The 26,397-nt window shown below is 41.1% G+C and overlaps 1 protein-coding gene across 1 annotated transcript in view; it reads left to right on the top strand.

The window, feature by feature from the left end:
* Positions 1–23,161, top strand: part of NAF1 (nuclear assembly factor 1 ribonucleoprotein) — a 44,886-nt gene extending 21,725 nt beyond the window's left edge. The window contains exons 4-8 of the mRNA XM_055144547.1: positions 2,272–2,354; positions 10,127–10,287; positions 10,976–11,027; positions 14,907–15,009; positions 22,329–23,161. Of these exons, the coding sequence (XP_055000522.1) occupies positions 2,272–2,354; positions 10,127–10,287; positions 10,976–11,027; positions 14,907–15,009; positions 22,329–22,792 (863 nt within the window). The 3' untranslated portion in view covers positions 22,793–23,161. The remainder of the gene's footprint in view (positions 1–2,271; positions 2,355–10,126; positions 10,288–10,975; positions 11,028–14,906; positions 15,010–22,328) is intronic.
* The last annotated feature ends 3,236 nt before the right edge of the window (positions 23,162–26,397 follow it).

Raw genomic sequence — 26,397 nt, forward strand, 5'->3', positions numbered from 1 at the left:
TGATATCAGAGATGTGAAATATTAAACATGGATAATAAACAACTGGTGAGTCAGAAAAAGAAATGTGGCTGATCTTAATAGTACCCATGATATATTTAAAAAAAATACTTAACATAGCTTTGTACTTTTGTAGTTTGTTGATGAAAATTCCAAATAGACTGAATTTTTTTGCAGAAGTTCTAGTCACAAAACTTAATGATTTGTTAATCATTACATATTTTTGAGTTACAGTATGTATATGCACAAGTAAGTCAAATAGATTGTTTGCATGGATTTAACATTTCAGTTTTGATTCATATATTTAGGTTTTAAGTACTTGTACTTAAGGAGAAAAATCTTATAGTATATCATACATGTGGAATAATAACTTTTTAAAGATGCTTTTTGTGATGAATATCCTAACAGAGTAACAAGATTCTGAAACTGGTGAGATTTAAATTAACCAAAAATTAGAACATACTACTATTGGAGGCCATTCTGTTTAGAAAACCTAAAATTTAATCTGGTAATATTTGGACCAAATTGCAAAAAATGAAAATACAATACGGATAGTGCATTGGGCAAAAACATACATGAGATTTCAAATAAGAACCTAAAGGTGAAAAGGTATTTAGCTGTTTTGCACTCTGAGATTCTTTCAGAAGTGCTCTTGTTTAATTTTCTTTTAAATTTAGAAGATATAAGCAACTTGCTTAATACTGCCATCTAAGAAATCTTATGAAAAAAATCATGTTTCCAGAATTTACACAATATTTCAGAATATTAAAAGCTTTTATTTTATTTTTCTTTTATTTTAAAAAATTCTTTTTAAGTATAACAGATTTTATTTGAAATTTTTGACATGGGGGTGCAGATAGAGACACAACACGCTCCAGAGAGACTGTGGGCATCTCCAGAGAGGAGAGAGCGCCCCCGGGCACATCCCTGTAGTACAGTATGGAAGCAGGGAGTCACGTCTCAAGCTGGGAGATGCGGTGACAGGAGTCCTGGGCACAGGCAGCCACGGGCTCGGGCAGTGTATACTCCAGAAACTCCAGAATTGTCAGAGTTTTTAATAAGTTTATTTCTTTGCCTCAGTGTGTGGTACACATGTTTACCCAACTACATGAAGCTGTCTGCCTCCTCAAATTAAATCATAAAAGAATCTCACTTTCAGGTTGTGGGAAAAGGCAATAGTTGCCTTGTTACAGGAAACATTACAGGGGTCTTGTTCCTGATGAGAACTCTGTCTGGCATTGGCCATGTGCTAGTATGAAACTGTTTCTAATACTATGTTAGTTGATATTTAAATTTTCATGTAATTTGATGATAGAGAATTCTTTAACCTCTCACTATTGTTATCAGTCTCTTATTCATCTCTCCCCCTCCCCAAAGGGTTTATCAGTATTCGGTATATGTTTATAAAAAATTTAGAGCACTCATTGATAAAATTTCAAATTGGCATAATAATTGAATTTTTTGAATTGGTTTGATAATGAGTTCTAGTGCAGTTCATTTTATAAATGGGCATGGTGTCTGTGTAATATGACTGAATCATCCTGCTGTGGGTTCTGATTTTCAAAGGACCTATTTTTACAAACTTTTCCTTCTTTACTCTGGTAGGTTGGTTGTTTCCTATTGGTAGCACAATAAAAGAATGAGACACTATGCTGGACTATTTTTTGGGAAGAGAAATGATAAAAATTAAAATGAGCTCTAGTTTTTATTTCAGAAGAGATGCTGTGCTAGCATTGACTTTGAGAAAATAATCAGTGCTCCGTAGAAAAGAATTTCTAGACTGAAAGCATTTCTAAGTTGGTCATTTTTCTGTGACTATGCATTTTCGACAGTAAGAATTACTTGACAAAATGAAGTTACTGATGAATTCTTAATGGGTGATTTGAATTTTCTGTGAGACTTTATACTTTTTTCATCGAATTACAGCATTTTATAAAAAAAAATGTAGAATTGGGGTGCAGAGAGCACAGTGGGCTGACGGTTTGAGTGCGAGGGCCTGTGTCTGGTTCCTGACATCACACGCTCCACTGAGCACTCCCCAGGCACAGAACCTGCAGTGCTCCCCAGCCGTGGCCGGGTGTGGCCCCCAAATAAAAAGAAAGAAAGAACTCTGTCTTACGCTGCTGGTCCTGAGTAGAATTTATTTATCCAGGGGGGAAAGTATCAGATGCATGCTATTTTACCTTACCTTTTAAATTGTTGTGATTAAAGCCCAAGTTCTTATTAATGTTCTTGTGATAAAATATTGAAACAATGTTTTGTTTTGTTTTTCAGTAATAATTGAATCTAAGACTAACCTTCCTCCAGTTAATGAGGACACTGTAATTTTTAAAAGTGATCGACAGGCAGCAGGAAAGGTTTGTAGAAAATTCAAATCCTTCAAATGGTTGTATTTGTTTCTTTAATTAGTTTTTTCTGACATTGTCATGAAAAAATTTACGCAGTTTGGGAGATGAGCAGCCTCAAGATTTAATGCATTTCTAGTTTTCTTCAGTATATCCTGTCAGTCTGTAAATTGGTTCAAAGCTGTGTTTTACGTATTTCTTGATAACAAATTGAGTATTCATTATAGAAGTTTCTCCAATGTCAGGTATTTTGCTGGGCAAAGTACTGCATGAGACACAATTCCCTACCCTCTCCTTGCCTAAGAGGTTAGTGCAAGAGACTTTCCGCAGTATAGTAATTTAACATTTTTTTTTTTTATTTCTAAGTTTCTTTGAGTAGTGACGTTAAGAACTTTTAAGACATCAGTTTCCTTAGGTGGCTGTGGAAACAAAATCCCATCTTAGCAGTGAAGTGTTGCTCTGTGTACATCTAGCGGAACTCGGAGTATGTGTACTTTAGAATTCATTAAAGGTTGGGTCTCTTTTATTTTTACTCCCCTTCCCCCTTTTCTTCGTTATTATGAGAGCTGAGGCTCGTACACACTTTTGGTGGTGATGCTCACTAGGGTTGCGCATCTGGTAGTGGTCCCTCAGCCTGTGTACTCCGGTGGATATGGGCTCTGGTCCGGGGCAGACCTCCAGCTTCAGTGGCGGTGTCTGCCCATGTGCCGGTTGCACTGTTTGCTTGCTGGCCTTTGCTCTGGGGCTCACGTACTGACTTATGAGCACCAGAGCCGAGTGATGTACAGGCACCGCTTGTTTGTGTTTTTAGCTAGCTGTTCTGTGTACCTGGATTGTGCCCAAGATCACACATTTTGTTTGTTGGTGGTACCAGAGCAGAACCCAGCCCCGGCCCATGCGGGTCACTCGGGGCTTCAGATCCACGGCTTCCTGCTCACAGGAGAAAAACTCTTTACTGCACGGACCTTCTGGGCCTCCTGGGTTGGTTCCCTTTTTACCTTCTTACTCCTGGGACAGCCTTGCATCTGCTTCCATCCTTGACATGGCACACCGCCTGTTTCACCAGCCGTGAAACACTGACCAGGCAGCGAGAGAAACGTTAGGAATACCCGCCAGTCTTCATTTTCCGGGAGAAGGGACACGTTTCAGTTCACTTGTGTAGTCCCCACTTCACATAGTCCTGTGAATTATATTGTTAAGTAAATGTGTCTGGACTCGGAAACAAATTAGAAAATGCCTGGTGTCTGAGGAGATGCAGATTTCTGGGGTTTGGTTTTCTTCAGAGAAGTATAGGTCAGGGACTCGGTAGGTAGCTGCTGCATGTACAGAGGTCTCTGCCCCGTCAGTATACTTCCTTAGGGATCTCAGTTCCCCGTCTTTGTACCGAACTCAAGCATTTCTGCTATGATACAGTGGAGAGAGATGGAGAAAGAAATGAAGGAGAGGGGAGAGGAGAGAAGACGCAAGGGAAACGTGTTTTTGTGAGGTGCGGGTGGTTTCTCCTTTTGCCTCAGTGCATTGCCTCTTGTCTATTCCGCTACTTTGCTGGAAGTTTCACTTAGTTTTCATTTCAAAATAACATTTTGTTAAAAACCTGTAAATTTCACATTTCTTAAATCTCATATACGTGAGATTTTCGTTCTGGCTAATATTAAAATTGAGTCCTTCTGTCCTTGGACTTTGAAAAGTGTTAGATAAAAAATGTAATGTCTATACCTCTAATTTTAGCTATGTGAGAGGGAAACATATACCTCGAACTTTAGCTAGCTGAGAAGGAAATACATCTCCAGGAATTTTATCACTTTTATAAATTAAAGGAGTGACAATGCTTTATAAAAAATTATTTGAACCTTTTCTCCTCTAGAGAAGCCCCTGGTCTCTTAAACACATTCCTCCCTATCTCTCCACTCACATCTCTCTTCTCTCTCTAAATATTTTTCAGTAAAAACTATTTTGCCTTACTTAAAAAGAAAAAGTATTTATAGTATAAGACACCTTGAAATAATTGCCCACCATGATGCCGGGAGTGGGAAACAGCAGGGACTATCATTTAAGCCCGTGGCCAGAAAATGAGGTGGAATCTTTTGGATGATTAACATCTGATACAGACACAAAATTTTAACTTTAGTGCCAAATCTTCTCACTTTTGTTTTCTCTTCTTTTTAATAACAATGCTATCATCAGCCACATTGGTAAATATTTCGTGTATCTTTCAAAACTCACAGAATCTCTGTTAGGAAGTATAATGATCCCATTTAATTATAAATCACAAAGCTAGAACAGAGCAGGCTTGGTTTATTTCCCTGCAACCACCCACCTCCCTTTTTAATTTAAGGAGTGTAACTTCAGATTAGTGTTCACTCTTTGCCCCTTAATCCTAATGTTTAGTGCATTTGATAAATTATAAATGAAATCCCATTTTTTTAAAAAATTTTTTTATTGAGTCACCATGTGGAAAGTTACAAAGTTTTCAGGTTTAAATCTCAGTTATACAATGCTCGCATACCCTGAAATCCCATTTTTAATGTTCACATCTTTAATGTCAGGGAGTACAAAACTATGCCTTGTGTTATCCTGTAACATAATCATAAATTTGCCATTTTTGTTTTGTTTTGCTTTTGGGTGCTCAGGACTCACTTCTTACTGTGGTCAGGGATCACTTCTAGAGGTACTTGGGGACCCCTACGGCATGCTGGGAATTGACCCCAGGCTGGCTGTGTGCAGGGAAAGTGCCCTTCATGCTGTAGTGTCATTCCGGCCCATACTTTTTTTTATTATTTGCTTTGCCTTTAACTTTGAGTATTAGAACATAGTCTTGTTCTTACTGTTGCTTTATTATTTTACCAAATCATAACAGAGAGATCTATCTCCTTGTCAAATACAGTTTAGTAGGAATTTTCTGATGTGTTTTAAAAAACACTATATTGCCATCTTGCTTGATTGTATATTGTGGTTATCTGAATGGCTCCCTGTTACAGTGATGGTGTGTTTTCCCTCTCCCGGAAACGCGTAGATAGTTTTAAACCAGTGATCGAAGTGGGCATTTGGCTTAACCAGTAAATCAATGCTCGGTTTCCGTATTTCCTCACTAGAAGTCACATAGCAGAAAGTGACTGATGAGCATGGCTCCGGATGGCTGTCAAGCTTCATTTCTTCGCTTCCCATTTTGATCATTAAACTGAAAGCTGGCTGAGTGGGAGAGGCAGTTGGTGAGGCCTGGGCCTGGTGCCCTTCATTCAAGGCCGTTCTCCCAGCGATGGCCTTGAGCTCCTCTTTCACTGGCACAGTCCTCTGCCAGATTGCCCAGGGGGCCTAGAGAAGCCTTGAACTTGTGTACTCATCTACAGGGAAGAGCAGTGCTGAGTCCCTCTCCAGCCCGAGCGCCGCTCTCTAATGTGTATGTGTAGAGAAGGTTGGAGATGGGTTTGTTCTCGCTCCTGGAGCCCGCTCTGTGCAGCCCAAGCACATGGCCCATACAGGCCCTCAGCTGTGGGGACTTTGGCATGGTTGGTACATGCAAGCCCAGCCAGTGCCAGGAGGACTGAGCCAATCCTTGTCTGCCTGCTTTTTCCCCCTGTTGGCCTCTGGTGGTGGTGGTGGGGGTGGGAGGTGGGAGGAAGGGAGGGAGAGAGAGAGGAGAGGGGGAGGAAAAGAGAGAGAGAGAGGGAGGGGAGAGAGATATTGAATGAGCCTGTGTGTGGCAGAATCCCTCAGGATCTTTTGGATTGGGGCAGGGTCCATCATACCGGGTCGGGGGGGAATCAGTCCCACCCTCAAGAGGCCAACTGTCTGGGCCATTTCCCCACCTGTGAGTCAGAAGTCATGCTACACCCGAGGCACTTGAAAAATCACTTTTCTCGCCACTGGCCAGACCCAGAGACTCTAAAGCTCCCGAAGAGAATGCCACAGGATGTCCTGTCCATTATATTCTATCCATAATAAGCAATCCAAAACAAATTGTCTAGCATTGCCTTTTTGGCAGGTTTGAGTGGTGGTGGGACTGGTGTCGAAATACTGAATGTAACCAAAGTAGAGAGAGTATGGGGGAAATTGTCTGCTACACAGGCAGGGGGAGGGTTGGAATAGGGCAGGGCGGGGGGGGGGGGGCGAGGGGAATACTGGGGATTTTGGTGGTGGAAAGCATGCACTAGTGAAGGATGGGCATTTGATGATTGTATGACTGAAGCTCAAATATGAAAGCTTTGTAACTGTATCTCACGGTGAATCACTAAAAAGGGGGGGACAATAATAATCATAATAAAATTTACTCTAAATAAAAAAATGTAATGTGGAGTTCATATCCAATTCAGTCAGCTTAATCAATGGCTGAATAAATTAGCGGTACTCTTACATTATTAAAAAACCACTTTTCTTATGGCAGCACAAATATAAAACAACTCTGGGATTAACTTTTAAATACAAATATTTTTTATAGGATTTATACTGTTGTTTGTTATAGAAACCTATTTTACTGTTCTTCAGTTCTTACTCTGACTTCGTTGCTATAAATTCCTTTTCTCTTGAGTTAATAAAAATTGCAAAATCCCTCAAATTTGATGGCATACCTGAGTAGGGATGTTTAATAGACTCAGGAGATGAACAGGTATTAGCCTATTGAAATAAAATCTATATTTTGAGATTGATAGTTTTTTATTATTAAATCCTCTTTGATAAGTCTAGATTAGCTGAATTGCTTTGTGAACCCAGTTAATTCCCCACTCAGTTAAGGTAGCTCAGTTTGGTGCATGGGACTTAGCTATTTTCATAACAGCTTCCCGTTTCCTCTATACATGGTATTTCCTTAAAAATTTCTGATGGCCTTTCTGTAAAGTTCTTTCTCATTAAGTAACGAAAAAGTCTGCTTTGGTTTAAGCACCTTTTAAATTATTCCTTTAATTAGTTAATTGACTTTTTGGTTTGTTTCTGGCAGATGATAGTCATTGGTCTCAGGACTTAATCCTTCCTCTTTACTTAGGGGCCATGTGCAAGTCAGCATCTTTCTCTGCCCCCCCCCACTCCCAACACACACACACACACACACACACACACAAAATCTCTGGCCCCTATTGTCTTGGTTTTTTGGCCACTTGGCAATGCCTTAGAGCTACTCCTTGCTCAGAGCTTGTTTAGTGCTGAAAAATCTAGTCCCGGGCCTCACACTTGCAAGAGAGAGCTATAGCCCTGGCCTCATTTAACCATTTTTTTTTCTTTTTGGGTGACACCCAACAATGATCAGGGGTTATTCCTGGCTTTGCACTCAGGAGTTAGTCCTGGCAGTTCTCAGGTGACCATATGGGATGCTGGGACTCAAACCCAGGTCAGCCGCATGCAAGAGAGATGCCCTGCCTGCTGTACTTTCCCTCTAGCCCCCTCATATAACTTCTTAAAAAATGTTTATTATATCTGTCCAATTTAACCAGATTTGTATGTATTCATTAATGAAATGAAAAATTCACATTTTTTTAAAAAGTAAAAGTCAATTACTGCTGTGTTTATGATTAGAGTTTTAAAAAAAAGGTAAGCATAGTGCTGCTACACACACACACACACACACACACACACACACACACACACTTTTATCTCCCTTCTATCCTTTGCAATTCTGATTAGAAAAGGCCTACTGTTTTGTTTTTTTACCTAAGTCTTCTCAAATAAAATTTCTTGCTACTATTGTAATTTTTTTAACTAGGAAAAAGTAGCTAGCATTAACTTTTGATATTATTAGTGTTATTGTAGAATACATAAGCATTTTAATCACTTTGACTATTGTTTTAAAGCAATAAATCTCCAGAAAATGGAATATAAGAGAAGTTAAAATGAGAACATTTGCTCTAACAAATCAGCAGCTGAGGATGTGATAAAACAAGCACTCTCCATTCTGTCGGTTTATGCTGATCAGGCTATTTGGAAAGTTACTTTGTGATTTGCAGTGATCATAATAGTGTTATATATCAGCATCTTGGATTCAGTAATTCCATCCTTTGCAAATCAGTTTCCGTGGAGAACATATAAAGATGTTTATCGTGGCATCATTTCTGTTGAGTAAATGAACTAGAACCTAAGACAAATAAATGAAATGTGCAGGGTCTCCGTTGGTGACTCACTGGCTGAAAGCTCCCTCGCTTGGCGAGTGTGACTGTGCCAGCTCAGACCTGACGCTGCGACCCTCCTTCAGACTTTGCTGTTTGCCAGTGGGGCTGCCACTGGCTGGGGGTTGAAAATGAGCCTGCAGCGAGTGTGCAGCCTTCAGCTGGAGCCCGGGGGCCACTGCAGGCCCCTGTCTGGGAAATATACCCGAGTAGATCTGAAAAAGGGCATTCTTCTTTTTTTCTATTTCTTTCTCTCTCTCTCTCTCTCTTCTTTTTTTGGTTGAATCACTGTGAGATAGACCCTTACAAAGCTGTTCATGATCGGGTTTCAGCCAGTGTTCTAACACCCATCCCTTTGCCACTGCACATTTCCCAGCACCAGTGTCCCCAGTTTCCGTCCCATCACCCCCACCCCACTCTCAGCCTGCTCTATGGCAGCCACTTTTCTTATCTGTCTCTCTGTCTCTCTCTCTGTGTCTCTGTCTCTCCCTCTCTTTTTCCCTCTCTTTCTCCCTCTCCCTTTCCCTGTTTCTCTCACCTCCTTCCCCCTCTCCCTCCCTCTTTCCCCTCCCTTCCTCCTTCCCTCCCTCCCTTCAGGCTTTCAAAGGGAGCAGTGTCTGAGAGCTGAAGTGCTTGGGGCCCAGGGTTCAGTCCTGGAGCACCACTAAGGGGGGCAGCCGCAGCTCCCTCTGCTGGGCCTGTGTGAGCGGTGCCACGTTCCCAAACAGATGCGCGCGCTGACCTGGGGGGCCGCTTTCCCCCAGGAGAAATGAAGGCGAGCACTCTCAGACTGCGAGCAGTGTTGGCAGGAAGGGGAATGTTTAGTCACGGGGAGGAGACTGCGGAAACATGCTGGTGTGTTCATCCTGTTTCCACCACATGCCTGTTGATTATCAGAGACATTGTTTGTAAAATATTTAGGTATGCAGTTTGAGAAGAATGAGTGAAACTATTAGAGATCATATGTCCAAAAAATCACTTCTTTTACTATAGAGTTAAAGACTGGTATGTTTGGTTTTTTTGTGTTTTTTTTTTTTTCTTTTTGGGTCACACCCAGTGATGCTCAGGGGTTACTCCTGGCTTTGCACTCAGGAATTACTCCTGGCAGTGCTTGGGGGACCATATGGGATGCCAGGGATCGAACCCGGGTCGGCCGGGTGCAAGGCAAATGCCCTACCCGCTGTGCTATCGCTCCAGCCCCTGGTATGTTTGGTTTTTGAGAAATAAGTAACCTGCAGTTAAAATCGACTCAATTTTATTAACCGTGTTAACTGCTTTAAGGAAAGGTCAGAAATGATCTAATACCCATTGAAGTGAAACTGAAAGAAAATTGTCATAAGTTTCTAAATGAAATACAGCATTTTATTTCTCGAAAGTTACTATTTTTAATGCTCCTTGTCTTAACATTTTAATGATGACTAGTAAAAACAAAGCTTCATAATTTAAATGATAAATACCTCAGATGATTTGAATTTTAGCAAGGAACCAGACTTGTTATTTTAAATACATAAAAAGGTGTTCTGGAATAAACCAGTTCTTTCATAATAATAAGAATATAAGAGTGAAAAACTACTTAAATATAAATAACATTATTGTTCTAACCTTGAAAATATTCTTTTAAAACAATTACCACTACTTCTTACTACATTTCAAACAGTTTTACATGTTAAGAGGCCTTTATGTTCTATTTTATAGATATTTGAGATATTTGGTCCTGTTGCACATCCATTTTATGTGTTACGATTTAACTCTTCAGAGCACATCGAGAGTAAAGGTATAAAAATAAAGGATACTATGTACTTTGCTCCATCAACAAAAGATTTTACTCAATATATATTCACAGAAAAACTTAAACAGTAAGTACTTTATTGACCCTTTTTTCCTCTAATGTTTATACTTTAGGAAGAATTCTGTGGTGGTAGTTATTGTAGTTAAGTGGTATTTCTCTTCCAAATAATTTATTTTTGTAATAATATCTCTGAAAGCTGTAATTTGTTACTAGATTTTATGGTTAGAAATCATGAATGTCTTTTCTCAAAAAATGACACGATCAACTAATGGCCCATTTGAGATTATAAATCTTCTGTGTTGGCTTGCATTGCTTTCTCTTTGGAGTACATTCATAGGCTTAGCGGGTTAATAAAAAATCATAATTCTCAAGATAACAGAGAGAATAAGTTTGAGGTTGGTTGTTTACTAGTCAGTTTATAGAAGGGACTAAAATGTGTCCCTGGAAAGTTCTCTGTGAAGCTCTGGTATGCAGTTGGCATAATCAGTAAGCTAGCATACCCTGTGTCTTTTTGGTTTTGGGGGCCCATTCAACTGTGCTCAGGGCTGACTCCTGGTTGTGTGCTCAGGGACCACTTGTGGCTTTGCTCTGAGGACAATGAGGGGTGCTGTGGTCTAATCCAGGTCTGTCCCTGCTGTACTATCTCTGCAGCCCTTGCATTGTGTCTGAAGAGTTAGGAATCATGCAGTATTATTTCTGTTGTTAAGTGTGCATCTCAGTGGCTACATATTTGAGTTTTTGTTTTTTTCCCTTAGGGATAGAGGATCAGATGCATCGTGGAAGAATGATCAGGAGCCACCACCAGAGGTATGGTTAAGCCTTTTTAGACAATAATGTAGAAAGGACTGAAGGACTTAATTTTATAATTATACTTAACCTCAAATTATACTTAAACTCAGGGTTGTTCTTTATTCTTCTTCATGTAGACCAAGCCTATGAACTCTCCTCCCACTCTCTTAGAAAATTATTGCATTTCTTGAACTTCTTTTTTTTTTGTGTGTGTTATTTTATGAGAATATCGTCTACAATCAGAGTACAATTAGTTGAAATCACGAATGTGTGTATTTATGTATTCACACATACCATGTACACATACTCCACAAATGGGACATTAAAATACCTTTCATCTGTTAGTGAATTGTTTTTACATGACACTAAATTTTATAAATATTTATAAAATTTTACATATTTATAAAATATATTTAGAAAGACATAATTTTATAAATATTTTGTTTTTCAATTTAGGAGATTTATCTTTTGAGATCTGAAGTGCGATCTGAAGACATGAATGGTGTTTTTAATAGAAAAAGCAGCATCATAGGGATTTTTTCCCCCGATTTTTATACATTTTATTTTCATAAAGTGGTTCACAATAGTTCATTACAGATAATATTCAGACAACCAACCAGTCAGCAAGCATCTTCCCACCACAATAAATGGGAAGTGTGTAAAGGTTGTTGTATTTTGTTCTGGGGCCATTTAAGCCCATATATAAGAGAGTACAAGCAAGTATGTCAAAACCAAACACATGTGTGCTACTTGAGGTCCTGTGGCCATGGCGTGCACTCCGGGAAATACTGCATGTCTCTCTTCCAGGAGCTTTATTTTATAGTCTCTGGATCTTGGCCGTTGATGAGATTACATGGGCCTGGGGGGATTTGGGGGCAGTCTGTGGGTGTGACTGACAAGCTCCTGGAAAACTGGGGCGCTGGGGAGAGGAGGCCCAGTCTGAATCCGAGCAGGCTTGGAGATCTCAGCCATGGGTCCCGCATACCTTGATTCCTCTGTGGTTCCCTCATGGGTGAGGCTTGTCCGAACGTGTGGAGAGTGGCCTTGAGCATGGCTATGGCCGGGTTCTGGAGGTTTTCAGCTGTCGGGGTTCTCCTTGGGGTGGGGAGGGAAACTCAACTCGCACTCCTTCAAGGTGCCCTGGTGAAGACAGCCTAGCACTGGGGCAGGAAATACTGCTGGTTTTATTTACTTCTATATTTTCTACAATATTTTCTTCCCAAAAAGTGCAGTTCTGAAATATTTTTCATGAATCCACATCAGCTGGACTACTTTCATATTCCAAAGTAGCTTGATAAGAGTCTTCAAAAGATGTGGTAGAGAAATGCTCTAGAGAGCATTTACTTTAACTTTTCATACACATATTTCAGCTTATTTTCAAGTTCTTAAAACACAGGAGCATGGATCAGGTTGGTTGGTCATTTACCTTGCGTGTGGCCAGCCCTGGTTCCATTACCTCCACTCCTGAGGAGTGATCCCTGAGCTGAGAGCCAGGAGTAAGTCTTGAGCACCCCGGGTATGGACCAAAAAGGGGGGAAAAAAGAAGTTATAACAGTACATATATTGAAAATAATATGAATTTGTACAAATAGAAAAATTTGCATGAGCTTTAAAATGTGCCTAATAATTTTGTTTCTTTTTTTATATCAAGAAATCTTGCCCTAATTTCTTTTCTTCAGCCTAACACTCTCAGCACTAACTCACAGCACTTGTTTATAGATTTAGTTATTTGTGTTCCATTTACTGAATACTTTAGAGAAAGGAAAGTTTTGTCTTACCTCAATATTTTCTAATGTCTGGCAGTTAGCAGATTTAACAATTTTAACAATTTAAAAATTTTATTGTGTGAGGAGACTCTGCTCCGCTCTCTTCCGGGAGCTTGGTTTTAAGCGACGCAGAGCAATGCAGAGAGTCTCTTGCCCGAGCTCCTGGCTCTCTTCCCCAAGGCCCCTTGGAGGGGGTGGGCTTTAGCTTTCCACCCTGCCCTGAGCAGAGCTCCCTTGGCCGAAGACCCCCAGAGCCTTAGCTACAGCCACGCTCAAGGCCCCTCTCCACACGTTTGGACGAGCCTCACACATGAAGGTATCGGCAGAGGAACCCAGGTGTGTGGGACCCAGGGCTGAGACCTCTAAGCCTGCTCAAATCAGGACTGAGCCTCTTCTGCCCAGATTCCCCATCTTCCAGTAGCTAGGCGGTCACACCCAGGAACTGCCCCTGGTGCCATGTGATCCCACCAGCGGCCAACATCCAGAGACTTTAAAACCAAGCTCCCGGATATACATCTTATGTTATCCCAGATATACATCCTAGGCTATCTTATAGCCTAGTTCTCCCTCTGGGAGAACCTGTCAAGCTACTGAGAGTTTCCTGCCCACATGGGAGAGCCTTGAAAACTCCTCATGGTGTATTAATATGACAAAACCAGTGACAATGATGGGTCTCATTCCCCTGACCCTGAAAGAGCCTCCAATGTGGCATCATTGGGAAGGACGAGTAAAGAGAGGCTTCTAAAATCTCAGGGCTAGGACCAATTGAGATGTTACTGAGACCCTTCGAGAAATATAACTATCAACAGGATGATGATGATGATGATGATGATGATGATGATGATGATGATGATGATGATGATGATGGTTGTGTGAAGATGAATGACAAATATTATGTGTTTGAAGACTCTAAAATATGTTAATGCTTTAAAATTTTACTATGAAGAATGAAGCTAGAATATCTTTTATCAAGACTGCACTAAAAATTCCATATATAGAACGTCCAATATGTTCTATTCCTTCTTGTGCATATACTTGGTCCTATTTTTATATGCTTTCTATGAAAGTAACTTTTAACTTTTGGTGGTAATAGAATTTTTTAATGTTTGACTTATGAGAAATTGTGTGTGTGTGTGCACGTGTGCACACACCACTCGTGAGTGTTAGTTTTATGATGGGTTATTCCAGTGAATCCCATCTCTTACTACATGTGCATCTTCCCTCTTGTAATTTAGATTTGCCCTTAGCACTTGAATCTTGTATATAATAAATGTTTATGAAAGCAGCTTTTTTTTTTCAATTTTACCTATCATCTACACTTTTTTGCCTTAAATTGTAGTGCTTCCTGTATTTGGTATTTTATGATGAAAAGAATGAATATCTGTTAAAACCCTGATACATGACTATCTGAAATACTAAATTTTTTTTTTCTTTTTGGGTCACACCCGGCTATGCTCAGGGGTTACTCCTGGCTTTTGCACTCAGGAATTACTCCTGGCGATGCTCGGGGGACCATATGGGAAGCTGGGAATCGAACCTGGGTCGGCCGCATGCAAGGCAAACACCCTACCTGCTGTGCTATCGCTCCAGCTCCTGAAATACTAAAATATTTGATATACTACATAATATTTAACAAGTATGTGTAACTTTGAATGAAAAGTATAAGTTTTATATCTGTATTAGATCTGATAATTTACTTTTTTCACTTAGTTGTAACTTCTCTTTTTAGAATCCTTTTAGCATCTGCACTATGATAAAACTTGACTCAAGCTAGGAATCAGACATTTAACTAGGGAATATTCATATTGGAAGACTGTTAAAACTGTCATTTTAAAATAACTTACCTGAAATTTTCCTATAAGTTATAAAAGAAATGGACAAAAATCTTGAGTGCTTGATTACTGATCAAGATAATTATCTTGTATTAATCTTATCATTAGAGGCATTTATCAGAAAATGCTTTATTTTTCTAATATCTCAGATGTCAGTGGAATATATTGAGTATTCAAATGGGTAGCTTATTTTCAAGGTTAGTGTTAAATAATACTTATTCACCCACACTCCACCTACATATACTGTTGAATTAGAAAAGTCATGAGACATAAACCTTTGTGTTCTTTTTCCCTGCAAGGCCTTAGATTTTAGTGATGATGAAAAGGAGAAAGAAGCCAAACAAAGGAAAAAATCTCAGGTCCAAGGCAGGAAAAAATTCAGAACGGAATTTAATGAATCAGGTGAGTAAATAGAACACGACAAATAAGATTTTATAGTTGAATTTTTAAATTAAAGTCGAACACAATACTTAGCCTATGTTGGCTGATGAAACTAGTTTAGGAGTATGTATTTGAATCATGTGTATTTGAGTAGAGGTGACTGGGCCTGGGAGACGGTACAAAGGTTAGTGAACTGCCTGACGTGTGACCAGACAGTTGTTCAAACTCTGGCACTGCCTGCAGTCTCCTGCGAGCATCACCAGGAGTGACTCCTCAGCAGTGATAGGTGTGGCCTTCAAGTGGAACAAAGTGTGTTCTGCGTCGTCCCCCCCCACCCCCCCGCCGCAGATACCAGTGTCCTTTTCCCACATCTGCCACCGCCCTGGGAAACCCTCTCGTCCTTTGTATTGCCCTTGCACTGCAGTAAACATAAATGTGCATCACTCTTTCAGGATTCATGCTTTTGTGTTCCCTGGTGAGGTCCTCGGCACTGCAGATCCATTTTTAATTTTTAATATGTTGAGATAACCGGGTACTGTTTTCCAGACACTGGAGCAGTTCGTTTTCCTGCCATATATGAGATATATGAGAATTCCCTTTTTTTCCACATGCTACTTAGGAGTGTATCTTATTTTTAAATGTGTTTCTCAAAGCATAAGTTGTTACCTCGCTGTAGTTGGGTGTTGGGTGTTGTTTTGTTGGGTGTTGTTTCGTTTTGGTTCTTTGGGGGGGGGTCACACCTGGTGGTGCTTAGGACTTATTTTTGGCCCTGCACTCAGGGATCACACCCGTGAAGGCTTGGGGAACCACATGAGATGCTAGGGACCCAGGCTGGCCACGTGCAAGGCAAGCCTGCCCACTGCATTATCCCTTTGGCCCCTAGAAGTTTGTTGCTGGGCTACAGGGATCACTCCTGGCAAGGCTTTGAAAACCCTATGGTCTGCTGGGGTTCAAAACTGGGTTAGCTGTATGTGAAGAAGTTGTCTGCCCTCCCTGCTGTACTGTGATCCCAAATGATCAGTGTTTGGTTGTTTTTTTTTTTCCTCTCTGGCTTTGGCACTGAAAGATCACTGCTGGAGGATCTTGGCGACCTTATGGAGTGTGGAGCTTGAACCCAGGTTAGCTGGGTATAAGACAAGCTGCCTACCTGCTGGACTGTTCCTTCTGCGCCCTCATTATAGTTTTTATAGGCATTTTCTTATTTATATGGTGATAAGTGAGCATTTTTGTATGTGCCTGTTGGCCATTTATAAATCTTCCTTAGTGAATTGTTTGGTCTTCTTTTCCTCCCAGTTTTGGATGAGGTTGCTATTCTATTGTTAAATTCTGTGAGCTCCTTCTGTTAATATCTCGTTGATATTAACCCTTTGCCAGGTGTATGGTGTAAGAATATTTTTTCTCATTTAGTAAAATGTCTTTGTTTTAGGGATAGCCATGAACAGCTTTTTTAGTTTTATGTGGTTGGTTCGTTGTTTTTACTTGAAATGTGTATGGAAGCGCAGACACCTTGGAGTAGCCAGAGCTTAAAATAGTGGAACGGAGGCATCATGCTTCTCAGCTTCCAACTAGATAACAAAATAGTAGTAAGGAGAAATCAGAGCTGTGGCTTTGGGTTACGAATAACTGTTACAACTGTTCGGGTGACGGGAATAGAATTGAGCCCAGAAATAAATCCTCTTTATTTATTGATGGTTAATTTGTGACAAAGGAGCTGAATGTTTAAGATGGCAACTGGAATGTGCAAAAGTAGATATCCCATGCTCCTAGCTCTGAAGATTGATCATTCTTAAAATCTACAGCATCATCCTACCTAGAGCATTGTAGAGATCTGGTATAGTTGCTGTCAAAATTCCAATGGCATTCTTCAGGGAAATGTTACAAACTTTTACATAAAAATTTAGTAAATAATACTTAGGGAATAACATCATGAAACTGACCCCAAATAACTCAAGCAATCCTGAGTAAGAAGATGGCAGGCTTTACCCAGCTTTTCCTAGTCAGTGGCTTTCAACCGGTTGTCAGTCTGCAGAAATAAATCGGGTGAGACCCACTAGACTCTCTTTTTCAGTTTATTAGTCTTTGTTTTGTTTTGTTTTGGTGCCTCACTGGTGATGCTTGCGAGTGCATGGGGTGTCAGGATTCGAACCCAGGGCCCCCCACATGAAGAACACACTCACCAGGCCTTTTCCTTTCTCCTTATCGTATTCAGGTTCATTTATTTTCTTATATTTACTTTTACGTTTTTATTGTAGGCACATTGGCTTTCAAAACTGCTATTGGTTGGGTTTCATACCTAAAACATTCTACCTAAGGTATCACAGCCCCAGTGGTTTTTAACCGTAATAGTCTCACAGACTGGCTTTGGTCTGCAGGTATGAAAAGACTGAACCCACGGAGGCATCCCACGGGCAGTAGAAGCCTAAACAGTGAGGGGTTTGAATGAATGCATCCTCACCAGTGAAAGAGTTGAGGGCTCAGGCTGGAGCGATAGCACAGCAGGTAGGGCGTTTGCCTTGCATGTGGCCGACCCAGGTTTGATTCCCAGCATCCCATATGGTCCCCCAAGCACCACCAGGAGTAATTCCTGAGTGTAGAGCCAGGAGTAAACCCCTGAGCCGATATTGCCAGGTATGTGACCCAAGAAGAAAAAGAAAAGAGAGCGAGTTGAGAGCTCACTTTTCCTTGCAGATATGGAGAGTTAAGAGTATCACACGGGAGTCAAGAGCATTACATGGAGAAAGGAAAGTGTTTTCAACAGAGGGTGCTCAGGAAACTGAGTAGTCATAAGCAATGACAGTGAATCTCACACAAAGCACAAAAATGCCCATTTCTTCACTGTATTTCTATTTTTTCCTTCTTGAATTATGTGAGCTTGCATATAATTTATTCCAGTATGTAGCTTATATTTTCATACTGTTAAAAGAGCCTTTTGCAGAAGCCAAATCAGTTTTCCTTTTGTGAAGTCTGAGAATTTCTTGGCGAGTTCTACATCCCAAAGATTTCCCTTCTCTTTTTCTAAGGCTTTCAAAACCATTTTGCAACTCTAATTCCCTATTCACATTTTAAGAATAGTCTTCGTCTTACTGACAAAATCTTGTTGAATTTTCTTAGGAATTGCTTTAAACCTTGTGCTTTATGGCGCTGGGGAGATAGCTCAGGTGACTGCAGGATATGCTTTGCACGCTTGACCCCTACTTTTATTTATTTTTAATAAGTTATATTTATTTATGCTTGCTCTTTGTGCTATACCTGGCAGTGCTCAGGGCGGCTTATTCTCTGTTCTGCGTTCAGTGATCACACCTGGTGAGGGTCAGGGGACCCTGTGGGGTACTGCAGTTTGAACTGGGTTGACTGTGTACAAGGCAAACTCCTTACTCACCGTACTATCTCTCCAGCCCTAATCTCTGCATTGCTCTCTAGCACCACATGGTACCACAAGTACTTGTACAAGTAACTTCCTGAGCACCTTGGATGTAGCCCAAACTGAAAGCCTTCATTTGGTTTAATATGGAGATAACTAGCATCTTAGCTATATTGAGTCTTCTTCATGGGCATGGTATCTAGTGCCACTAATTTAGTGCTTTTCTTTCTTTGAGAAGCATTTTGTAATTTTCAGTATACCAGCCCTGCGAGTTTCTTTTAGCTCTACATCTAATTATTTCATCCTAAAAAGTCCTTCTTACATCATGCTACATTTAAAATTCCTAGTCCATGTATTCATTTTTAGAATGTAGAGATAGAATGTAGAGATAGATGTATTTTAGAATATAGAGATAGAATCTAGAGGTAGATGTATGTTTCTGTGCTTAGTTTCGATCTTCTGATTTTGTTGAACTCTAGAATTCTAGGATTGTTTTCCCCTGTTACTAGAGCTCTAGGAGTTTTTCTCCTAATATTTTGTACTTAGACAATTACATTAATTACAGTTAAAGTCAGTGCTATTCCTCCCCTAGCTGGCGCCATGAGTCATCCCCTCCTGTCTAGATGACGTTTTATCTCCCTTTCTTTTTGGTTGTAATTTCGACTAGATATTCAGTAAATATAGTTTGTTCCTGACAGTGTGGGAAAGCCATCTTTTACCATTAGGCATAACATTTTTATAAGGATTTTTATCTGGTTGAGGACATTTCTGTTTATCTTTTAAAATAAACATAATCTTTTAAGTAATGAATGATTTGTTTTCATAGTTTTTTAATATCAGATGGTTTTATTAGTTTGTTGGTAGGGTAGATTACATTGGTTTTAGAATGTTGAATAATCCTTATATCTGTGGAATGAATCAAATTGGTGATAGTGTGAAGTTTTTTTCTTTCTTATATAACTATAACTGAATTCTATTATTTTGAAGGCCTTTTGCATTTATATTCACGAAGTCTATTGGTCATAGTTTTCTTTTTCCTTATTTTGGGGGCCTGCTGAGGAATGCTGGGGGGTGGCTTTGGGCTACTCCCAATCACACTTGCTACTGGGGTCCTGGGGGTACTTGTGGGCTGTATCCAGTAGCTCGTGGGATCCTGAGTTCCAGGGATCAAAATCAGGACCTCCGCATGCAAGCTGGCATTCCAGCTCTTGAAACTGTCTCTGCAGTCCAAGGTTTGTGTGTGTGTGTGTTTTTCCTAGGGGTTTTGTTTTGTTTGTTAGAACTTCCTCCTAGCTGTGGGCTCAGGGGTCACTTCTGGGGGGTCCAGGGCACTATATGGGGTGCCTGGGATCGAACCTAGATTGGCTGTGTGCAAGGCAAGGGCCCTACCCCTGAATTCTATCTTTGGCCTCTCACAATTTATCTCCTTTTTGGGGCAGCTGGCTATGCAGTCTGCACAGTTACACAAGTACATTTTCTAACTACTCGTGTCCTTCGGGTAGATACAAGATGTGGAGTATTGGATCATATATTAGTTCTATCTTTAACGTTTTGACAATTTTCCATACTGTTTGAGATTAAACCAATTTGCAGTCTCCGTGGTGAATGAAAATTCCTTTTTCCCCCTGTACCCCCACCCGTTCTTGTTCCTGGCTTTTGGACGTAGGCCATTCCCCCTGGTGTAAAGTAATGTCTCCTTGCCTTTTTGATTTGCATTTTCTTGTGATGCAGGACACTTTCATTTACCTGTTGGCTGTCTCTTTTTCTTCTTTCAGGAAGTGTCTTCTTAGTTCTTCTACCCAGTTTTCGATAAGATTGATTATTATGTGTGGTTGAATTCTGTGAATACTTTATGTATCTTGGCTATTGTCAGATGTATGTGCATTTTCTCTCAATCGTTAGAATGTCTTTATTTTAGCAGTAATTTTTTTTTATGTACAGAAACTTTGTAGTTTGATGCAGTTCTGGGAAACACCTTAAACACCTTAGCCGTGAGCATAATAGATGGTTCTGCCTATCTTTTCTCCTATGTATCTTTTGGATTCACTTGGTCTTTAGTCTATTTTGAGTTCACTTACATGTAGTATGAAATAGCAGCCAGTTTTCTTTTATTCTTTAGTTTGTTTTTTTTTTTTGTTCAGTAATTGCTCAACTTTATAGTACTGACGGATAGCGTTATTGCACATCACTTCTACCCAAGTGCCCCTGCCTGTTCACCCTGTCCCTGTTTCACTCTGCTTCAGTGGTCCAATACTTCTCTCTTCCTCTATCTGTCCCCCCGCTCTTTGTTGATTGGCGGAGTTTTGGTTTATACCGTCACCTCACTTTACCACCACCACCATGCCCGACACTCCACACCTGTGCTCTTGTGCTTCCCATCACCGTAGCATCCCCCCGGCCCCCCAGCACCTGCTGGTATTCTCAGGTCTGTCATCCCGTGCTCAGGGTTGGTGATTAGTTGAGATTGTCCATATCCTTGATTTGTTTCCCTGTATACCCTACAAATGAGTGCAATCATCTGATATTTGCCCGTCTGTGTCTGGCTTATTTCAGTCAACACAGTATCCTTCATACAAGTGTTGGACATTTCGCCTCCCACCCCCTTGTGGCTGCATAGTATTTTATTGAGTATATGTACCACAGCTTAGTCTTCATTCATTTGTTGTCGGACTTCTGGGTTGTTCCCATATCCTGGCTAGTGTACTAAGTGCTGCAGTGAACATAGTGTGCCTATGGAATCAGAACATTTTTAAATTGGTTTTTGTTTGTTTTGTTGGGGGTGGCTAAATGCTCAGAGGTCGGGTACCTGAGTCATATGGAAGCTCCACTGTTAATTTTTTTGAGTCCGCATCTTTTCCCATAGAGGCTGCACCAGTTGGCATTCCCAGCAGTGGTGAATGAGAGTTTCTTTTTTTACCACAACCCTGCAAGTGCTGGTCGTTTCCAGTGTGTATATACTGTCCTCATTGGTGTGAGGCCACAGCTTGTTGTCATTTTGATTTGCGTTTCTAGATACTAGTGATGAAGAGCAAGTTTCCACATGCTTATTGTCGTTCATGTTTCTCTCACCAGGCAGGAGCTTTTTAACTTCAGTAAGCCCTACCTCCTTACTTATTTGCATTTTATCTCCACCAGTGGAATCAAGTAATTGAAAACACCATAAAAGTTCACATCATGGAGATTTCTGCCTGTGTTTTCCTCAGCATACTATATGGTTTTTGGTCTCACCTAGATCACTACTGGAATGAAATTTCATGGATGGTGTGAGCTCTGATCCAGTTTTCCCTCACTGCTTGTTCAGGAGGCTTCTTGTGTCCAGCTTCTTTGTCACTATTTCCTCCCCAGATGTGACTAGCCTGTTTTGTCACCCGTTTGCTGGTTAGTCTTTTCCTTCCTCCACTTAGGCTTTTGGCTCCTTTGTGGTAAGTGAAGCTGCTAGGACTGGACTGCCGGGTCAGTACTGTCCCAGCAAGTCAGGACTGTCCCAACCTTAGGGCGGCGATGGAGTGCCGGCTCTCTCCTGCAGCGCCTCAGTGGCGCCCCCTGTTGGAGGGGTATTGCTCTCCCTGTGGAAGTAGAAGTCCAGATTCCCCACGTGGCAAGGCCTTGTGACTGACTCCGTGTTCCACCTGCTCTGACACTGCCCGTCAGGGGAGGAATTCCTGGTCCCCGACTCGGCTTTCTAGAGAGGTTAGAATGGGGCTTGGTTTTTCCTGTAAAGGGCTTGGCAGGAGTTCAGTGGTTTACTGTCTAAAAGTTGTCTGTCCATTGAGGGTTTCTCTTTCCTGATCCTCTGCCCTGTCTCATTCATTGAAAAGCAGTAATTTGAAGCTTTTCCTTTTTAAAACTGTTACACGTTATACTCGAGGCTGAAAAATAGTCATGATAGAAATTTGCAACAAAAGTTTTAGATGTGTTAAAATGAAGTTTCTCTCTGTGCCTCCCCCACCCTCCTCCCCCCCTCCCCCCGCCACCATAGGTGAAGACAACTCAGAAGTCCATCAGAACCTGAACGCTCACGGCTTGCCTGCAGAGCACCCCAAAGGATTCCACAGTCGAGACTTCACACGAGGATTTTCCCGGGGAAGATACCCCCAGCCTGGCCACGGCAGGCCCCCGACTCGGCAGTTTTACAGCTCGGAGCAGCTGGTAGCTCAGGACACTTCCGGATTCCCAAGTCAGAGTCAGGAGAACCCCGTCCTGACACCGTACCCCTTTCCCCCGCCGGTGTTTGACATGCACAGGTTCCCGTTCCCCCCGCCGCCCCCTCCCCCGCCCCCTTTCCCCCCTGCACCTGGAAACATGGTGTGGCCAGCCCCTAACCTGGCCACTCACCCGTTACTCCCCTTACCATACTCCTTGCCCCCGCCGCCTCCCCCCCCACCCCTGCCTGCCCCTCCATCTGCTGGAGAGAGTAATTGTCATTTCGGGCCTTACTATTAGGTATATATATATATATATATATATATATATATATATATATATATATATATATATACACATTTCTAGAGAAATGTAGGCTTTTTTATATTATTTGGGACAGGGTTTTTCTTGGTTTTTTTTTTTTTTTTTGTATTTTAAGAAAGGAATTATGGAGCTAGATTTTTAAAACAATGTAAAATACAGAATGATAGACTCCTTCAGTTGTAAACTGGTATATATTTGTTACATTTGTGAAATTGTATCTGTACAAAAATCTCTCTTGAACTTCCTGGAGGGAAAATCCCACTAAGTAATATATAAAACTGTGACTCCCTCCCTGCTCAATGAAATAATATATATTGGTATAAAATAAAGATCTTGAGCAACTTTTATCATGGGTTCAACATCATGTCCTCTTAAACATACTGCCCTTTGACTGTCTTCTTGGCATTCTAAAGCACGATGACAGTATATCAGCATCCTAGGTAGAGTCAAGTAAACTTATTTTTATAAACTTACACTTTGGAAAATTATTTTGATAATAAATGTGATCTGTCCGTGAATTCAAATGCCCTATTTTTGTTGGCTCTGACTGGGGACTGCATATGGCAGCACTCAGGGGTTACTTCTATGTCTGTGTTAGGGGGTCACTTCTGAAGGTACCTGGAGAACCAGGTGCCAGGGCCTCGAACCCAGGCCACCCACATATAGAGCATGCATGCACTTCGTCCACTAGGTTAGCACTCTGGTATTACTGGTTTTGTTTGTTTTTTAAGCAAGGAAAGGGTACAGAGAGGGAAAGTCTTAACATTATAAAAGTTATAGTTCCAACTAAAGTTAATACATATTAATTGCTCATAGGCATACTTCCCATTAATAGTACAGTTTTCATTACTGGTGCTCTGTTAGTAGGGTTTGCTCTTTAACCATTTAAGAGGATACAGGAATTGGTTGTCAGTAAAATGTTGCTTACCAAAACAAATATGTAACCTCCGACAAGGAGAGAAATTGTTTTTCTCATGTCTAACTTGATTTGGTATTTTCTAAGGTGGTTTTTATTTACTTTCACTGTGACTTTGGAGCCACACCTACCAGTGCTCAGGCTATACTCCTGGCTTTGTGCTCAGGGACCTTCGGTGGTCCTTGGGGAACCATCTGTGGTACTGGGCATCGAGCTGGGGTCTGCCTCGTCAGGCACCTCCGTGGAAGGCCTCGCCCACTGGACTGTCTCGCTGGCCTGAAGTACATCTTGAATGACTGAGTTTAGAGTTTTTAATTAAATGACGAGAATATATTTTACATAGTGAAATGTTAACTATAAAGCAAATTCAGATCTTCTGAAATATAAGAAAGACTTAAGAAGTAGCATCAGCTGGTTCACGTGTACTAATGCAGAGAACTGGACCATTCCAGTGAAGTCAGTCCGCTCAGCGAGGTAGCAAGCCCAGCTTAGTTCTTTCAGTCCACTTTCTCCTGAATTGCTGCCTCAAGATCTTTCATTTCTTGACAGTGCTGGAAAAGAATTCTGTGGCACCACGGAGATAGTACAGGACTGAGGCACATGTCTGTGTGCTGCCGACCCCTGATACAGTGTCCAGCACCACGTGGTCCCCAAGCGTCACTGGGGTAGCCTGGGTAATCCCTAGCATCCTTGGGCCCATGTATCCAACCATGGCTCATTGGCTGAGGGCTGGGAAGGGTGTCCTGAGCACTGCCGGGGAGCCTCCTACCCTCCCATTGGCCTGTCTGCAGACCATTACGAACCTATTGGTTAGAATCATCTCTAAGCTCCTTTTCACCTCATCATGAATTGAGATGTTGCAAGTGAATAAATTGAGAAGCGTTTATTCTGGTACTCCTTGACTCTGTCATGTTGCATTTGGTGTTATTTCTTTTTCTTTCTTTCTTTCTTTCTTTCTTTCTTTCTTTCTTTCTTTCTTTCTTTCTTTCTTTCTTTCTTTCTTTCTTTCTTTCTTTCTTTTCTTTTCTTTTTTTTTTTTTTGGTGGGGGTCACACCCGGCGATGCTCAGGGCTGACTCCTGGCTCTGCACTTAGGAATTAACCCTGGCAGTGCTTGGAGGACCATATGGGATGCTGGGAATCGAACCCAGGTTGGCCGCATGCAAGGAAAACACCCTACCCGCTGTGCTATCGCTCCAGCCCCTGGTGTTATTTCTTGATATGCTTTTGTAACGTCTTTTTAGAAGTTACCATCATCTGTTGTACTTTATCCTCATTCTTTTTCACACTCATAGAAGGTGATTGAGATGTGGGCTGACAGAGAGTGCAGGGTCTGAGGTGCTTGCCTTGCACATGGTCATCCCTGATTTGATCTACCAGCGTCGGACGTGATCCCCCAAGCAGCTCCACAGTTAATCCTGAACATGGAGCCTGAAGCAAGTCTTGAGCACAGCTTGTTGTGGCCATAAGAACGTGAGCTTAAAAGCCCTAGGACACAAAATACTTGGCAGAAACAGGGAATAGGCCGGGCCCTTCCATCTGCGTACGGTCCTCAGCACTATGTGACTTCCTGAGCGTCACTCGGGATAGCCCTGGTGGTTTCCACACCACTTAGGGCGCTTTCCACCCGCCAGATATGTGAGTATGATATTGCCATCCAATTCTGGGATCAGTAAACTGTTAGAATCACTTGAGGACACTTAGAAATTTCTATTTTTCAACCTCTGGGCCTTAAGCACTGGGTAGCTTGACAGTAAGTGGTGTTTACAGAAAGTGACGGATGATACTTTTTGAACTCTTAAGTTGCTACGTACTTAAGTCCAATTTGTCTTTGATTCAGGTGTTTAGAAATGGTTTCGGGTGTCTAGAATATTACCTGTAATAATTGCCCAAACTTTGCAAAACTTATTTAAAAATGTACACTCTTGCACTCTATAAGAGGATTTCATTTCAGTAGATAAGAATTAGAAAGCTGCAGTCAGTGCATATCTAAAATACGATACAGGTGTTGAGAGATAGTACAGTAGTTGAGGCCTTTTTCTTGTGTGCTGCCAACTCCAGTTTGATCCTGGCACCCTGGTTTGATCCCTTGAACGCCCTCAGGAATACCCCTGAGCACCACCAAGTGTGGCCCCCAAAGCCCCGAAATAAGTGTGACATCTGAGTGATCATAATAATACACACAATATTGGGAAATGATTGCTACATAAACAGGGTTATCACAGATTTTCAGTTTGCTAAGTGCAATTAAACATGTATTTTTAGAGTGTGTAGATCTCAGGGAAACATACTCCCAATTGTTTGTCATTCATTCTGCAGTTTCTGGGAGTTTATGGGAGGAGGGTGAAGATGCAGAGCACTGAGAGGGAGGTAAGAGGAGGAATTCATTTGTCTTATTTGGAAGAGAGAAACGTTAACCATTTTTATTACACACCTTAATGGTTTTTTAAAATTGGGGGGCCCTACATTTTTAACTGCCAGCTGGTATAAAGGTGAATACTTAACATTCCACTCAAAAATTTACATTACCTGTGCTATTATAAGATTCTTGACATTCTTATGATTATGGATAATTCCTTTGTACATCTGCAGTTGTAAAGGTGGTGAAATGAAGTGAAAATTCCATCTGAAGCTAATGGATTTGTTGAGTAAGATGAATAACTGCT

Source organism: Sorex araneus, chromosome 7, assembly GCF_027595985.1.
Source record: "Sorex araneus isolate mSorAra2 chromosome 7, mSorAra2.pri, whole genome shotgun sequence".
NCBI lineage: Eukaryota > Metazoa > Chordata > Mammalia > Eulipotyphla > Soricidae > Sorex > Sorex araneus.